The sequence below is a fragment of the Scyliorhinus canicula genome, chromosome 4 (assembly GCF_902713615.1).
Source record: "Scyliorhinus canicula chromosome 4, sScyCan1.1, whole genome shotgun sequence".
NCBI classification, from domain to species: domain Eukaryota; kingdom Metazoa; phylum Chordata; class Chondrichthyes; order Carcharhiniformes; family Scyliorhinidae; genus Scyliorhinus; species Scyliorhinus canicula.
The window spans coordinates 225,149,951-225,167,659 of NC_052149.1; the positions used below are offsets into that span (position 1 = coordinate 225,149,951).

Consider the following 17,709-nt stretch of genomic DNA (forward strand, 5'->3'; position numbering starts at 1 on the left):
CATTGTGCCAGGGCTTTCAGTTGTGAGTTGTTGATCTTCTATGGGACCAGTGGGTATTCACAGTCAGCAATGACAAGCTGTGCTATTACATACCTTTAGACCTGGAGCCTTTTGAAGATGTGAGCATACAAGGATGTGAACTGTTGACTATCTCTACTGCAGAGCACAGTGTATCTTTAGTCACTGATATATTCAAATCAGAGATCAATAGTTCTGGATACTCAGTGAAGCATGGAATATGGTGACAGTGTGGGAAGGTGTAGTTAAGATACAAGACCAGACATACACTTGTCAAATTGCACAGCAGGATCTGGGTATCAAATGATCCACTTAAGGTCCTATTTTTATATTCTTGTGTTTTAAGCTTTTAACAGCCTTCTCAACTTAATCTGTCACATTAAAAGATTTTGCATGTTGATCCCCAGATCTCTCTGTTCCTGCATCTCCTTTTAAAATTGCGCTATGGATGGCATGGTGGCACAGTGGTTATCATTGCTGCCTCACGGCGCTGAGGATCCAGGTTTTGTCCCGGCCCCGGGTCACTGTGTGGAGTTTGCACATTCTCCCTGTGTCTGAGTGGGTCTCACTCCCACAACCCAAAGATGTGCAGGGTAGGTGGATAAGCCACGCTAAATTGCCCCTTAATTGGAAGAAAAAAGAATTGGGTACTCTAAATTTATTTTAAAGAATTAAAATTGTGCTATTTATTTCATATTATCTCTTTTCATTCTTCCTGTGCACCACACTTCCCTGGATTAAATTTGATGCACCATGTTGCTGCCCATCTCACCAGTCTGTCTTTGTGACCCGAGGTCCGTTACTGGCCTTCTCATTGTTTGCTACGTTTCTGAGTTTTGTACCATCAGCAAACTTTGAAACAATGCTCTTTATACACAAATTCAGGTCATTAATATTTATCAAACACAGCAGTGGTCCCAATTTCAGGTGAGTAGCAGTAACTACTTCCTTCCACTCTTGTGGGGGAAGAAAACCAACAATTCTCATCATTTCAAACTCTTTGCCAATCTTGTAGCAATTCTGTCACTGTCCCTTTAATCCCATGGGCTTCAATTTTGCTAACAGATCCAATTTTCCTCTTCCACACGACTGTTACTTCATCATAGATTTCTATCAAGTTAATCAAACACAATTTGCCTTTAACAAATTTCTGGCGGTCTTATTTATTGCCATATACTTTTCCAAATGATAATTAAGTTAGGGATCTGGAAAGGGGAAAACCGTTCCCCGCCATCATGTTAGAGTCACTGGCTGGAATGACCTTGTTCATCACTCTCCCTTTTGATTTGGAACATTGGTGTAATATTTGCAATTCTCCAGTCCTCTGGCACCAATCCCATATCCAGGGAAGATTGTGCCCTAGAGTGTGTGCCTTGCTTTTCTCAGAACCCTCGGGTACATTCCATCCCGACTCGATGTTTTTTCAACTTTTGAGCACTGCTAACCGTTATGCGTCTTTCTTAATTTATTTCCAGCACAACCAACTAATGTGGTTGACATTTTTAAGAAGTTGCGAACGTGATGGATAGGGGCGTGTTAATAGATGCTGTTCCCAGTGAGTTCCAAAAGACATTTGATTAGATTCTGTACAAGGCATTATTACCACAAATAAAAGTGTGTGGAATCCAAAGTAATTTTGTGCCGGGGTGGGGCGGCACGGTGGCGCAGTGGTTAGCACTGCTGCCTATGGCGCTGAAGATCCGGGTTCGCTCCCGGCCCCAGGTCACTGTCCGTGTGGAGTTTGCACATTCTCCCTGTGTCTGCATGGGTCTCACACCCACAACCCAAAGAATGGCAGGGTAGGTGGATTGGTCACACTAAATTGCTCCTTAATTGGAAAAAAAATATTTGGGTACTCTAAATTCTTTAAAAATATATATATATAAAAAAATAAAATAATATTATTTAAAAGTTGTGTGAGGGATTAGTAATCTGATGGGAGTAGGAGATCCTTTAGGGTAAATTGAATGGACTATGTTGGGATATGATAAGTACTGTGCCCTTGGGACCTGGATTGGGACTTCCACTTTAAACGCATTTCTATCAGTGTCTTGGACGAAGGTGTATAGGTAGTGCAGATAGATACAGAGCATTACAAAGGGACATAAGCTAACTATGGAGGCAAAACAGCTGCCTGTTCAATGTGGGGAACTATGATATCATCCCCTTCAGATCCAAAAGAGAGAAATTGGAATTAAAAAACGAAAATGCGGCAGCATTGTGGGGAGAAAAACTGATTTAATTTTACAATTCTGTGACTGATCAGAAAATCAATTTAATACTGCTGCAAAAAGAGGCATGTTGTTGCGGATTCTCGTCTTGTCCTCACTGGGATAATCACAAAACAAGAACCCCATGTCAGGGGAAACAAGAACTGTATACTGGATGAAAAGAGAGTGCTGATTGGTTGGCTGTACACAAGTTCTGTACCACCAAACGACTATTTGTATATCTGCAAAAATAAATTGGAATAACGTCCTACTGCTCGGAAACCAGGAATGTGGAGCAGCGGAGATTTGCATGTCTTAAGTACACAAATTATTAAGAACTCATGCACAGGTGTGAAAAGTGATCAAAATGGTGCAAGGAATGTTTAACATTTTTTCATGGGAATCAGGCAGCTAAACAGGAGGGAATTAGGAGGGACTTAGTGCTTCCAATGTACACAGCCTTTGAACCGATCTGGAGCAATTGCATTCAGTTCTGGACACTGCACCTCAGGAAGCTTTAGAAGGGGTCCAGGTTCAAAACAATTATACTGGGACTCAGAGGTTTAAGTTGGGAGGGCAAGGCAGCACAGTGGTTAGCACTGCTGCCTCACGGCACCGAGGATCCAGGTTTGATCCCAGCCCCAGGTCACTGTCTGTGTGGAAGTTGCACATTCTCCCGTGTCTGCATGGGGCTCAACCCCACACCCCAAAAATGTGCAAGGTGGGTGGATTGGTCATGCTACATTGCCCCTTAATTGGATTTATTTTTTAATTAAAAACTTAAATCGGGAAGGCAGGTTGCATAAAAACCATACAGTACAGAAAGAGGCCATTCAGCCTATCCAGTCTGTACTGAACCTCTGAAGGAGCACTCTATCTAGACCCAGTCACCTGCCCTATCCCAGTAACCCTACGCATTGATCATGACTAATCTACCTAACCTGCACACCTTTGGACTGTGGGAGGAAACCAGAGCACCCGGAGGAACCCACGCAGACATGGGGAGAACGTGCAAACTCCACACAGACAGTCACCTGAAGCCGGAATTGAAGCCGGGTCCCTGGCACTGTGAGGCAGCAGTGCTAACCACTGTTCCACCGTGCCGCCCTTGCCGTGTATTCACTTGAATTTGATTGAGGAGAGGTGATCTAATTGATGTTTTACAATTGTAATGGCGCTCAATCGGGGTGATAGATTAGATCAATCTAAAACAATGTGCTACAATCTCAAAACTAGGACCAGTGAAAATCTTGAATTCCCATCAAGGTTTTTGATTCTGGGGATCCATTAAATCTTTTGAAACTAAGAATGTCAAAATTATTTTAGGAGAAGGAATCTAGGATTTATTCAAGGGCACATTTCCTGTTCCTGTTATCAAGATGAAATGCAGCGATTATAGTTTTCTGAGGAATTGGAATTCAGTTTCCATTTCCAGATATATTCCGAAACAGTATTTAGCTCTCTGTTCAAGGTGTTGCCAGGGCAAGTTAACTGCATCAACAAACTGGATGTGGAAAGGATATCTCCTCCTGTGAGTGAATCCAGAACTAAGGAACACTGTTTTAAAATTAGCATGGCCTTTATGGGGCAGAGATTTTTTTAAAATAAATTTAGAGTACCCAATTCATTTTTCCCAATTAAGGGGCAATTTAGCGTGGCCAATCCACCTACCCTGCACATCTTTGGGTTGTGGGGGTGAAACCCACGCAAACACGGGGAGAATGTGCAAACTCCACACGGACAGTGACCCAGAGCTGGGATCGAAACTGGGACCTCGGCGCCGTGAGGCAGCAGGGCTAACCCACTGTGCCACCATGCTGCCCTATTTGGAGCACAGATGAGGAGAAATGTTTTTGAGGGTTGTGTGAGTCTTGAACACTTTACCTCAGAAGGCAGGATCACTGAATGTTTTTGTGTTGGGAGGTAGGTAGATTCTTGTTTGGCAAGGGAATCAAAACTGATGGGGGTGGGCGTGGGGGGATAGATGGGGATGTGGAATTCAAAAGACAAACAAATCCACCATGATCGGTTTTTTTATGAACTTAGAGTGCCCAATTCATTTTTTTCCAATTAAGGGGCAATTTAGTGTGGCCAATAATGTGCAAACTCCACGCGGACAGTGGCCCAGAGCTGTGATTGAACCTGGAACCTTGGCGCCGTGAGGCAGCAATGCTATCCACTGAGCCACCGTACTGCGCTATCCACTGAGCCACCGTACAGCGCTATCCACTGAGCCACCGGACTGCGCTATCCACCATGATCTTATTGAATGGTGGGGCAGGTTTGAGGGGTCAAATAGCCTAGTTCTGCTCCTAATTTTATATACATATGTCCACAACCATCTTCAATAATATTCCTAGGAAATGGTGGAGGTTTTATCATTGTGAAGACAGTAAGTAAATATGGTAAAGATATTTCTCTGCCCCATAAATTGGTAATGTTCCAATGTGTCAGCAATTCAGTACAGCCATATAAAGTTCTCCTGCTTACTATCACTTCTTGTGCAAGGTTCGAGTAACCTAAGCTTGGGGCAGTGGTGGAAAGGTCACAGTTTAATAGTTGTTTTCAGCCATCCTACACAGAGGGGCTACTAGATGTGTAGAACCCCCAATAATATGTGAATACCAAGGGTATTGAAATTGTATTAAAGCATCTCAGAGCGGAACATGCTGTATGGAGACTAATTGAATTCTGTTGCACTTTTCAAGTCAGTGTTTTGCGATGTATTTTATACGTTTTATGAAGAGTATATGGGGGGTGGGGGAGTGCGGTGTGAGAAATCCATCAAACTTTCCCTGGGAATGAATTTCCATCCACAAAAACTGAAACATCCAGAGACTCTAAAACTCGCCAATGCTCCACATCGGTCTGTTCCAGATCTTAACATTGCCCCCCTCCCCCCGGCAACAACTAACCAAATCATTATATCTGGTCTTTGAATTGTCATTTTCGATGTATTTATGAACATTTATGCGCGATGATGTTTCTTTTAGTACATTTTATGAGGAAGCAGGAGCCGCATTAAGAATTGCAAAGCTCCCCCGATTGAAAGGTATTTATTTAAAAACCGATTGTGTCAGATGTGTGATGGTTTGAGTCTTAAAATGTGAAGTAATTGAAAGAAGAAATGCCCTCCTGCTTGGCGGGCGGGGGTGGTTTGTGGGTCCCGATGACTTCAAATAGTTTATTGATTGACGCCAATAAATCTGGGAGAAGACATTGAAAAACCTGAAGTAACTTCATGTATTCCCCGCAGAAGGGTTTCAGACATTTCCGAGTTGATTTTTTTTTTGGGAGGGGGGGGGGGGGGGGGGGGAATTAATCTGAAGCAACTCACACTTCACAACCAATGTATTAGTTGGGAAATTTTAACTGGAACTTTAATACGAAATAGTATCAATATTTAATGCTAATTGGAGATCTGTGATGTTAGAGGGACTATCTATCTATCTAGCTAGCTAGCTATCCACTGCAACGATATAATCGACAGGAAATGGAGAGGATTTATTAGCGATGGGAGTTTTGCGATAAATTTGGAAAAAAATGTAACTGGCGCTTATGCAGACGAGCTGATGAACCACATCTGAACACTTCTAGCATTGTCCCCTGTTTCAATCTGAAAGTCGTGCTGAGCAGTGGAAACCTGAGGCAATTCTTCAGTAAAACTTAGGGGAGCCGCCGGTGCTCCTGTGAATAAGAACCCTTGGCAACTCGAATTTGTTCAAATAAAAAGTTGTTTGTTTTCAAGCTCCTGAAATGGCCGATTTCTCCCCTGCGTGGATTTCAACGAGTATTGAAGGGTTTAAATACCTCCTCGATTCAAAATATTAGTAATTCAGCAACGCTGGGAGTGGGGATAGAACAGAGCGGGTGAGGAGGGGTAAGTAGGGTCGAGAAAGTTCCTGCTTTTAAAAAAATATCGAGCTGCACCTCCAGCTCATCACTCCCACTGGTGACCTGACAGAAACCTGCTTGTTTTTTAAAAAAGGCAAAGCTGATCCCACTCTTTTTTCATTGCGTATTCCTGTGTCTGGGAGCAAGATGCCACAATCTGCCGTTATGGAGAAAGGAACTGCGGGGTGGGGGGGGGGGGGGGGTGCTGCGGGGAGTGGGAGAGCCGGGTGCCGCCGGGCCGAATGGCCTCCTTCTGTACAGTAGCCACTCTATGATTCGATACCGCTGTGCGTTAATATGATTGGAATAAGGCTGATTATTTTAGATATAGTTTCCCCAGCACTGTTGGTCCCACAACGTTTTGCCCAGGTCGGTTTAAGCGGTTGCAGGCGTTTCTGCTCCATAATCCCTCACCCGAGTTACTCCAGTCATTCCCAGGATTGGCCGCAGATGCAAAATGGATGAGGGTCAGGAAGGGTTTTCAACAACAAGAACAGCCTGGAAACAGCCCAGCCAGGGTGTCCATATCCACTTGCAGCATTGACTCCTGTTCACAGATACAACCGTGTGAAATTGTAAATAGAAAATCATTTATTTTTAAATACAATTTACAATCGCGCGAAGGGCTGGAGGCAAACAGTAAAATCACAGCCTGTAATTCTTCCATCTCCTCCCGGCGTTAGTCGGCTTTTTTTCCCCCCGGACGCTTCACTGAAATTATATCGAAGAAAATAAAATCTTGGTACATTGATAAATTGTTTAATAATTAAGAGTCGAAATAAACAACCGCGAGAGGAGGATTGGTTGGTTGGCAGTGTACAGAAACCCTTCTCCAGCAATTCCTCCAGGCAACTGGATGTCCTTCCATCAAGGCCCAATTCTACCTCCTCTTACTGAGGAATGGTCAGGTCACTAATGTAGCTGCAGAGACAGAGAAGAAACATTTGGAATCTTCCCCCATTGTTCCTGGTCCTCAACCTGGTCAGGCGGATTTCAAATTGCACTTGTACTTCTGCAATGGTGTATGCTGCTGGTTCAATTCCAATCGTCCCGAGCGTGGCAAAATAAACTGTGCAAAATAAAAACATTTTGCAACCTCACTGTCACTGGTTCAGTTCCAGAGCCCAGACCTGCTGCGGCCAACCGGTCCTCCCCTTCGCCTTCTTGTCACTGCTTCTCGTGGAGCTGTGTAAGGTTTCATTCTGCTTGGAATATAACACAAGGATTATATTTTGATGGGTTTGACTAGGAATCGAAGAGGGATGGGTGGGCGGAGGATGGAGAAACATAGAATATTCGCGCGACTGGTACATTTGAGGGGAGGTTGGACAAGGAGAAGAGGATGTCTTGACGGGGTGGGAGCTGGGAACCTTGAAGCCGCCTCTAAAATACATGATTTTACTCTGACAATCTCGCAGGTATTAAAGGGTTATTTATCAAGTCAGGTGAGGATATTGGAGTGTGATGTTGTATATGTTACTGCATTTTTTTTACACGTTTGGAATAAAATACATTTAAAAAAGGTGATGTGAGCCCATTGCCAGTAAAGAAAAATACAAATCTTCACCGGGATGGTGTGTAGAAACTATAGCAGAAGGCACAAATCCAATTCATTGAAGAATTGGAAACTTATTTGTTTGGGGGGGGGGGGGGGGGACCGACCCGCGTCGAGATCCAGTCGGAAAATTAAATAGTTGAAACTCTTGACGGAGGGGGGAGGTTTTATCCAAAGAACTTTTACATAATTAACTCATTTTAAGCTCTTGAAATAAATGGATAACAGGTCTGGATTCTTGAAGTTGGAGATACCAAGGATAATAATTTGGGAGCCACAACAGTCTTTTACCTGAACATTCCCAACCACTTGTCTGTGAGTTGATATTTAGTATTTTTTAATAAACTAGTTTGGAGATGCTGTTGTTTTGACCCAGTTACCCAGTACTTGGCTTGAGAAAACACAGGGGGAACATTATTAGATCTGAGAGTGTGATAATTCGGGGGTCGGCCCCAGCCCCATTTGCCAGCGTCTTTGATTTGACTTGATGGAATTCAAACACACAATTCCGGATGGGAACACCGGTGAGTTTCGCTTTGTTATTTCTCGTTTCGAGAGATCGTCAATTTCAAACCGTTGGATTTCAGTTTAGCTGTTTCTCGTCCAAGACCCTCACCAAACACAGCAAATCTGTAAGATATCTTTTTTAAAAACGGATCAGTTGACCTAATTTTTCTTTAAAGGATTTTCTTAAAAGTCTATCCACAGGAAACCTATTTTGTGTATTTTTTTTAGTGAGTCCTGTTTTATTCGATTGTTAGCCGGACAGATACAGATCCCACCCAAACCCCTGCATTGTTCATCAATGGGGAAACTGCGGCAGATTTCCCATTTGAGTTGCCCGTCCTAAATTCCAGAGGGTTGGATATTTTTGATCAGGGCGTTCTCCTTCCTTTGGACGCTTAATTCGATTTTAATTTTACCTCCAAATTGTGTCGTTCGTTTGTTGGGAACGCGGTTTAAATGGGTGCAGTGGGAATATTCTGTAAACCAAACATTGACATGAGGTTCCAGCATCGACTAATTCCAAGATTCATTGTGACTTTGTTAACACGTGTATTCGATGCAAAATGGTTTTTTTTTACAATCAAATTGTGAGTTTCCCTCTACCAACACGTGTTGGGAAATGGGTGAGTTATATTTTTAAAACAAAAATCATGTGCTAATGATTTGAGTTTTTGGGTCCACAGGGGGTCCAAAGCCCGGCAGTTTGAGACAATCTCATTGTGTTTACTCAGTCTTACCGTCTCCCGCTTGCGTTTGCCCTCCTTGCTGTCCACTTTCTTCAGATCTGCTTTGAATGCCTCGGTTTCCCCCAGCTGAGTGTCCTTGGCCAGAGTGTCCATCAGATAGGCGATATAGCTGGTGGCCAGTCTCAGTGTTTTGATTTTGGAGAGTTTGGTGTCGGCTGGGACATTGGGGATACATTCCCGGAGTTCGGCGAATGCGCTGTTGATGCTCTCGGTCCGCCGCCGCTCCTTCTTCGGCCCCGGGGCCCCGCGCCGCCTCCCCGGCCGCTCCGGGGCAACGGCGAAGCGGCCAGCGTCCTGCTGCTGCTGCATCCCGTCCATCCCATACTCGGAGCTGTAGGGGGGCTGTGTGCAGTAATCGGGAGACATCTCCCCCTGGTTCAGCACCCAGCTCTGGAAGAAGGAATGGTCCTGGTGACAGCGGCTGCTGGGGGCAAATGGAAAGGCTTCGTGCATTAGAGCGTGGTGTTGTAAACTTCCGACCAGGTTCATGGCTCCCAGTGGAGACTCAGTGCGGAGTGAGCCAGGGTCACAGCAGCAGCAGCAGCCTCTGAGCCCACATTTACCTCCTCCGGAGAAACCTCATCTCTTCTTGGGGGTGGGAGGTGTTGTGATTTTTTTTTGGCCCCCCACGAGAATTTTTTTTTCTCCCCCACTCTTCCAGTTTTCCCAACTTCCCGGTCACCGCCTTTCCCCGGGAATGATGTTTTCCAGAATCCAACCTCGGTCTTTGGACAAACTCTCTCCCTTCTCTCTCCCTCCTTCTCTCTCTCCCTCCCTCTCTCCTCACCCTCTTTCCTTCCAGGGGTGAATGGGACTTGAACCCTCCTCGCCCAGTCAGTGCCAGTTTTATAGATCGTGCAGCCGGACCCGAGCCAATCGGGTCAAGAGCGATGGGAGGAGGAGACTAAACCGCTTCCTTTCAGCAATTGGACAGGATTTGAAAGCTACACCAGGACAAGACGCGCGGATGGAGAGGGAACAGGTAATGCCAACAATATTACACCCAGACAGAGGGATTGAAGTGCTAAGAGTCAGGAGTAATCCCTCTTTTACTAACTTCACTCAATCTTGCGTCCATACCAATAGTTGTGATTGCATTGTAAATAGTGTTCAGACAGAACTCCGCGATGAGAGCTCGGGTTAATACTCCAGCCATCCAATAGTGACCATACTATTCCAATACTGTACCAATTTCTCTGACACTAACTTCAGTGCTGGTGAACCATTATTGCAGCACATCCTATTGACATTCAGGCACTGATTGTGTGATAGGTCCCAGGTCAATGTACAGTGTCTGCTGCTTCCTAACACAAATGATCGACAAGGGCAACCAGGTCAATGTCCCATCCGAAAAACGGCATCACCGGCCGTGCAGCATCGGGCTTGATCTTTTTTTGCACTCCAATCCTAAAGTGGGACTTGAACACACCATGTTCTGACCCAGATGTGGGGCTCAGACTTGGATAGCTAGAAGTTTGATCAAAAATGCAGGACTTGACGAGGGGGTTGAAGGCAGAGAGATGTGTGGAGGGAATACAGATTAACAGTGTAACCATTTAAATCGTGCATTCTACTATTAGTCCACAATTAGTACTGATGCAATTAATCCAATGTACCATATTGCTAATATCATAGCATAATTGAAATTGCAACAAGGTTATAGACTCTAAAATCTTCAAATTGACAGAGCAAAAGCAAAGGTGTTCAGTGAGCAGTTTGCCTCATCTTTTAAAGAGAATGCGGAAGTTGGGCTAAAGGAAGATGTTTGACATGTAACACAGTTGATATTGTACATCATCCTCAAAGGGAAAAGATTCTGGAAGCTAGTGGTACTTAGTGTAGCTGTGCCACCAAGGCCAGGTGGCAGGTATTCCATGATACTAAAGCAGATTGGGAAGCAATATTCTGTCAGCTTTCCTTCTTAATATTGTTGGCACAGGAACTGGACCAAATAACTGGATGATGGTAAATTTTGAATCTGCTGGTGGAAGTGGAAAGGTTAGTGTGTGGGTAAACACCTGGGGTTGGATAAGGCACAGTGAGGGCTTGCAGCTCGATACACTGACTGGCTCTTCCCTGGCCATTGTATAGGGATGCAGAAAGGTGGGTAAGCCCAGATCACTGGCCCATTCCACCTCTCCCCCCCCCCCCTCACTCCAATTGTTTTTTAAAATATTTTTATTCTCCATTTTCTTCAGTATTTACACCCCACCAACAAACGGTAAACGATAACAAATACAATGTCAATCCCCTTATTAACAACAATGATCCCATCCTCCCACCAACCCCCAAACAACGGCCCGCCTGGCAATATAAGCATCAAATAAAACAAACCCTCCCAAGGTAGGACAAAAAATAGGAAAAAAGAAAAAGGAATCAGGAAGCAGCTATGGTCCCCGTTGACATATACAGTCCACCCCCCAACCCCCCCCCCAATATTCAATGCCATCCAATCCCCGAAAGAGTACCGTGAATGACGTCCATGAATTGTAGACACCCTCCACCCCCCCCTCCCAGACTCCTGCCCTCCACTTCCTCTTGTAAACCCCTCCCCCCAACCTCAGTTCCTTCCCCCAACTTTTCACCCCGGCTAGACTCACCGAAACCTGTTCAACCAGGCTCCGATGGCCGCAGCCCCTCCCTCCACCTCACTCCCGTTCAGTGGCCAGCTTAAATCAACCAGCGTGGAGGCCCTCACTCAGGTCTCCTTCCCACTTGCCCGGTCCCAGAAAAACTAAGAAATCCCCTTTAGCACACAACCCCCGCATACACACCCAAGCCCCAAAGAACCATCATTGCAAATGAAAGTCCCAACTCTTCCCTTGTCCGAATATATACAGCATCGACTCATTTAGTACATATACCAACATGCAATGAAAAAATATAGTTACATGAGGCTACATCGGTACACGACCATTTCTCAATTCTGCCACAGTCCTTCTGCCTTTGCAAACTCCTCCGCCGCTTCCGCCATCCCAAAATAAAAGTCCTTGGATTTGTAGGCAACCCTCAACTTAGCTGGATATACTATGCTGCCACTGCACCTTGCTGATGTACGTGCCTTCTTCACCCAGCTGCCACTGCACCTCGCTCTTCTGCTTTGCCCAGCACAGGACTTTCTCCTTCATGCTATACCTACGGAAACACAGAGTTACTACTCTTGGTGGCTCATTCGCCTTTGGTACAGGCCTCCACGACCGATGAGCCCAGTCCAGTTCATATCGGGAGGGATCATCCCCCTCCCCCAATAGCTATGCCAACATCGTGGCAAAATGCTCAGTCGGCCTTGGGCCTTCCACCCCTTCGGGCAGACCAACAATGCTCAGATTCTGTTGCCTGGATCTGTTTTCCAGTCTTCCATTTTGGCTCGCAGACCCTTGTTGGTCTCTATCACCCTCCGCGACTCCTTCCCCATTGAGGTGAGTTGATCACTGTGCTGCGATAATGCCTCTTCCACTTCCTTCAGTGTCTCAGCTTGCTCCTGAACCTCCACCGCTGCGCTTGATACCGCCACCCTCAACGGGGCAATCGCCTCCTCCACCAGCACTTTAAATACCACCCCATCTCCTTCTTCATCACTTCCATGTGTTTTGTGAACTGTTTTTCAAGTTTTACAGCCATCACCTTGGTCTTTTCTTCTGCTGTGAGCGATGCGGCCTCCCCTGGTGCTCCAGCCTCCGCTTTCCTTACAGTTCCTGCGCTGACGTTTTCACTCACTGGCGGACTTCCGTTAACCTCCTTTTTTCACGGCTGTTTTTCTCCCAAATTTGAACATTTCTCCTCCCTGTGCCTTCTTACAGCCTTTTCAGCCTCCGTTGCCTCCGGGACCGGGCGTTTAAACTCTGAAATTCCTATTCCGGAGCGGGAGCCCTCCAGTGTGTGGCTGCCTCCCGCCTGCCATCACCGGATGTCCCGTTCACTCCAATTGTTGACAACAATATTGGTCCTGTGGTCTGGAAATAGAGGAAGTCAATTTTGTGGTGATCCTTGCTCTGCATGCATAGACCCTAGCTCACAACTCCTGACATACTGCAAGACCTGGACAAAATTCAAGCTCAGACTGATAAGTGGCAACAGTAACTTTAGCGGGCAGCACGGTGCCGAAATCCCAGGTTCAATCCCGGCCCTGGGTCACTGTCCGTGTGGAGTTTGCTCCTTCTCCCCGTGTTTGAGTGGGTTTCGCCCCCACAATCCAAAGATGTGCAGGGTAGATGGATCGGCCATGCTAAATTGCCCCTTAATTGGAAACAAAAATGAATTGGGTACTCTAAATTTATTTTTTAAAAAGAGAGGGGAAATGGCAACCATAACTTTATATATAGAACCTTTAACATAATAACATATCCCAAGTTGCTTTGCAGGAGCATTGTAAAACAAAATATGACACTGATGAAAGTAGACGATATAGGATTAGACAAACAAAAGCATGGTGAAGAGGAGTGCCTCAAAGGAAGAGTGAGGGATAGAGGCAGAGAGGATGGGAGAGGCAAATTACATGGATCACCATACCTATTTGGAAAGAATCTCACCATGTCCCCTTGACATTCAATTGCATTACCAGCATCAAGTTCCCCCCTATCAACATCCGCAGGTTACCATTAAGAAACTGATCTAGACTAGCTATGCTTTGCCTTCAAAAGCAGGTAAGAGGCTAGGAATTCTGTGAAGAGTAACTCACCTTCTGATTCTCCAAAGCTTGCCCACCATCTACAAGGCACAAGTCAGGAATGTATTAGAATACTGGCATCTTGCCTGGATCCGTTCAGCTCCAACAGCACTCAGTATGTTCAATACTATCCAGGGCAAAGCAGTCCACTTGATTGCACAATATTCGCCAGCTTAGACACACAGAGGCAGCACTGTGTATCATCTATAAGTTTCACTGCAGCAACTCACCAAGGCTACTTTGGCAGCTCCTTCCAAACCCATGACCCCTATCACCGAGAGCGACAAGAGCAGTAGGCACATGGGAATATCACCACTACGTTCCCCTCCACATAACACAATATCCAGACCAGGACACATATAAGCCAATATTTCATTGCCACTAAGTTAAAATCCCAGAACTGCCTTCGCAACAGTGATCTCACTAAACACTGCCAGGATATTTTAGCTCCCTCACTGGCAGAAAACTGGCCACAAGCTCGTTGTACGCTTTCAATAATCCCAAACAAGGAAAATAAACTGGGTGTAGGAGAGGGAAGTAGACGTCCATCCCAAAGAGGAGATGCTGGTTTCTAGAATGTAGGGTTTTTCTTCTTCTTCATTCCAAGGACATGAGCACCATTAGCAAGACCAACATTTATTGCCCATACTCAGTTGCCCCTCAGACGGTGGCAGTAAGCCAAGATAGGCCAAGACTAGGTCATGATTTCCTTCCCTAAAGGACATTTGTGAGTCAGATAGTTTTTCATGACAATCCAGTCATTTCATGGCAACCATTGCTAATACTAGTCTTTTGTTTCAGATTTATTTACTTAACTGAATTTAAATTTACCATCTACATGGTGGGACCAGAACTCATGTCACTGGATCATTAGTCCGGGCCCACTGGACAGTGGTTAGTACTGCTGCCTCACAGCGCCAGGGTCTCCGGGTTCGATTCCCGGCTTGAGTCACTGTCTGTGCGGAGTCTGCACGTTCTCGCCATGTCTGCGTGGGTTTCCTGTGGGTGCTCCAGTTTCCTCACACTAGTCCTGAAAGACGTGCTTGTTAGATGAATTGGACATTCTGTATAGTCCCTCAGTGTATCCGAACAGGCGCCGGTGTGTGGCGACTGGGGGATTTTCACACTTCATTGCAGTGTTAATATAAGCCTACTTGTGACACTAATAAAGATTATTATTATTTAAATGGATTTACTAGAGCCATGATGTAACCACCATGCTACTATTCCCAGTACAGAGGAATAGGTTCAGTAACACTGAGGAAACTATCCACGAATCACTGACTTGTCAGCAAATAGAACATAGAACAGTACAGCACAGAACAGGCCCTTCGGCCCTCGACGTTGTGCCGAGCAATGATCACCCTACTCAAACCCCGTATCCACCCTATACCCGTAACCCAACAACCCCCCCCCCCCCCCCCCCCCATTAACCTTACTTTTTAGGACACTATCTTTGGCTGCGTAGGTGAAGTGATGGTTGTTTTACATGTGCATTTTCAGAATACATTTGACAAGATTCAACCTTAGAGCCTTTTTATGAAAATTAAGGGCCACAGAATTAAACGAATGTAATTGTGTGAAGAAAGAGCTGGCCAGCAGACAAACGTAGAGGAGATATTTATGTTTTTTCCCCCCAGGTTGGATATATAGTGTCTATCCCAAAATAGCTCATTGTGTTTATCTGGACACTTCTTCCTATAGCAATCCAAAACTAATCCAATTAAAATATTAATTTGAAATTAAGAAGAAATATGAGCATTTATCTAGCTTTATTCATTTTTTAAAAATAAATTTAGAATACCAATTCATTTTTTTCCAAATAAGGGGCAATTTAGTGTGGTCAAACCACCTACCCTACACATCTAATAATAATAATCACTTATTGTTACAAGTAGGCTTCAATGATGTTACTGTGAAAAGCCCCTAGTCGCCACATTCCGGCACCTGTTCGGGGAGGCCGGTACGGGAATTGAACCCGCGCTGCTGGCATTGTTCTGCATTACAAGCCAGCTATTTAGCCCACTGTGCTAAATGTGGGGGCAAAACCCATGCAAACACGGGGAGAATGTGCAAACTCCACATGGACAGTGACCAGAGCTGGGATCGAACCTGGGACCTCGGCGCCATGAGGCTACAGTGCTAACTACTGCACCATCGTGCTGCCCTCATCGAGCACTATTCATAACCACTGACATCTCAAAACACTTTACAGCCAATTAGGTGCTTTTGAAGTTAGTTACTTGTTATATAGGAATTGCGGCAACCAATTTTCACAAAGTAAGCTCCTGCAAGCAAGGATGTGTTAATGGCCAGATAATCTGCTTTACGATGTTAATTGAATGATAAATATGGAGATGGGGGGGGGGGGGGGGGTGCTCTTTGAATTGGTGACATGGGATCTTTTACATCTTGTACATCCATCTGAGGAGGCAGACTGGGCCTTGATCTAACCTCTCATTCAAAAGGCAGCACCACTGACAGTGTGGCACTCCCTCTGTTCTCTGCTGGAGAGCCAGCTTTGATTTTGTGTGCTGAAGCTCTGGAGTGGATCTTGACCCCAGAAGCTTGTGATTCAGTATAAAAAGTTCTACCAATTTAACCACAGCTAACACAGATGGGTTTTTTTTCAATTTAGAGTATCCAATTATTTTTTTTCCAATCAAGGGGCAATTTAGCGTGGCCAATCCACCTACCTGCACATCTTTGGGTTGTGGGGGTGAAACCCACGTAGACATGGGGAGAATGTGCAAACTCCACACGGACAGTGACCCAGGGCCGGGATTAGAACCCGGGTCCTCAGCGCCGCAGTCCTGGTGCTAACCACAGCGCCACCCCAGACACAGAGATGTTTGAGGAACAGTAGCAAATCTTTTTTTTATATTCTTCTTTTGGATGTGGACATCACTGGCAAGGCCAGCATGTGTTCCCCATCCCCAATTGCTACAACGGAGTGGCTTGCTGGGCCATTCGAGGAGGCAGTTAAGAGTTAACCACTGTGGGTGCTGGAGGGTGTAGAGTCGCATGTAGGCCAGACTGGGTCAGGATGGCAGATATCCTTCCCAAAAGGACATTAATGAAGCAGGTGGACTCTTACAATAATCAATGATCGTTTCATGGTAACTGTAGCTAAGACTAGCCTTCAGGGATAGGGTGGGAGCTCAGAGAACATCGGCCTGGGCTTCTGGATTACTGGCCCCGTGACATTTCCACAGTGCCAGTATCTCCCCATGGGTTAACAAGAGGTGGTGTGGAATAGAATACCAGCAGCAGAGTTTTAGGTGAGCAGAACTTTGTAGATCATGCAGAATGAGAACACGCTGGAATAGTTGAGGCTGGAATTGACAAGAGGCATGAATTAAAGTACAATATGAGCTGAGGCTGGAGTGGAAATCAGCAATGCTATGGAGGTGGAAATACACAGTCATTGTTATGGGGAAGGTGTGAGGGTTAAAGCTCAGCTCGTTGAATAGAATGCTGAGGTTCTGGAACAGCCTGGTTAGACCTGAGACAATGGTTGAGTTAAAGGGGGTTTGAATTTGTGGGAAAGTCCAAAGGTGGTGACGTTCTACTCCATGTTGGATGAACAGACTGTGAGGTTGAGAGAGATATTGGAGGAATATATTTTTGAGACTCCATCTGTGCGTGGTAGCACAGTGGTTAGCACTGCTGCTTCACAGCTCCAGGGTCCGAGATTCAATTCCCAGCTTGGGTCACTGTCTGTGTGGATCTGCACATTCTCCCTGTGTCTGCATGTGTTTCCTCCGGGTGATTCGGTTTCCTCCCACAAGTCCCAAAAGATGTGCTGTTAGGTAATTTGGATGTTCTGAATTCTCCCTCAGTGTACCCGAACAGGCGGAATGTGGCGACTAGGGGCTTTTCACAGTAACTTCATTGCAGCGTTAATGTAAGCCGACTTGTGACAATAAAGATTATTATAAATTGATCCCATGTCTGGATAATGTCGCTGAAAAAGACGAGGAAGCTAAAGAGAGGGATTTAGTAGATTGCAGAGGTAATGGGGTGAGAAGAGAAATCCTGATTGGAGAAGTTCTGTCCATAATTTGTGGGTAATTGTTGTATTGCGAGGTGGAATGTCGAGGGAGTGTTTAA

At 45.3% G+C, this 17,709-nt stretch overlaps 1 protein-coding gene across 1 annotated transcript; it reads right to left on the minus strand.

The window, feature by feature from the left end:
* Positions 1-6,745: 6,745 nt before the first annotated feature.
* On the minus strand, positions 6,746-9,719 carry LOC119964197 (heart- and neural crest derivatives-expressed protein 1-like). The gene is made up of 2 exons (XM_038793484.1): positions 8,922-9,719; positions 6,746-7,324 (listed from the first exon to the last, which is right to left on the minus strand). The coding sequence occupies exons 1-2, from the start codon at positions 9,417-9,419 to the stop codon at positions 7,226-7,228; spliced, it is 597 nt and encodes a 198-aa protein (XP_038649412.1). The 5' UTR covers positions 9,420-9,719; the 3' UTR covers positions 6,746-7,225.
* Between the last annotated feature and the right edge of the window lie 7,990 nt (positions 9,720-17,709).

Excerpts from the sequence above, each read along its gene's own strand:
- LOC119964197 (XM_038793484.1), bottom strand. The coding sequence starts at position 9,419 with ATGAACCTGGTCGGAAGTTTACAACACCACGCTCTAATGCACGAAGCC. Across the intron at positions 7,325-8,921 it reads GCAAACGCAAGCGGGAGACG|AATGAAACCTTACACAGCTC; the intron begins GTAAGACTGAGT and ends TATTCCAAGCAG.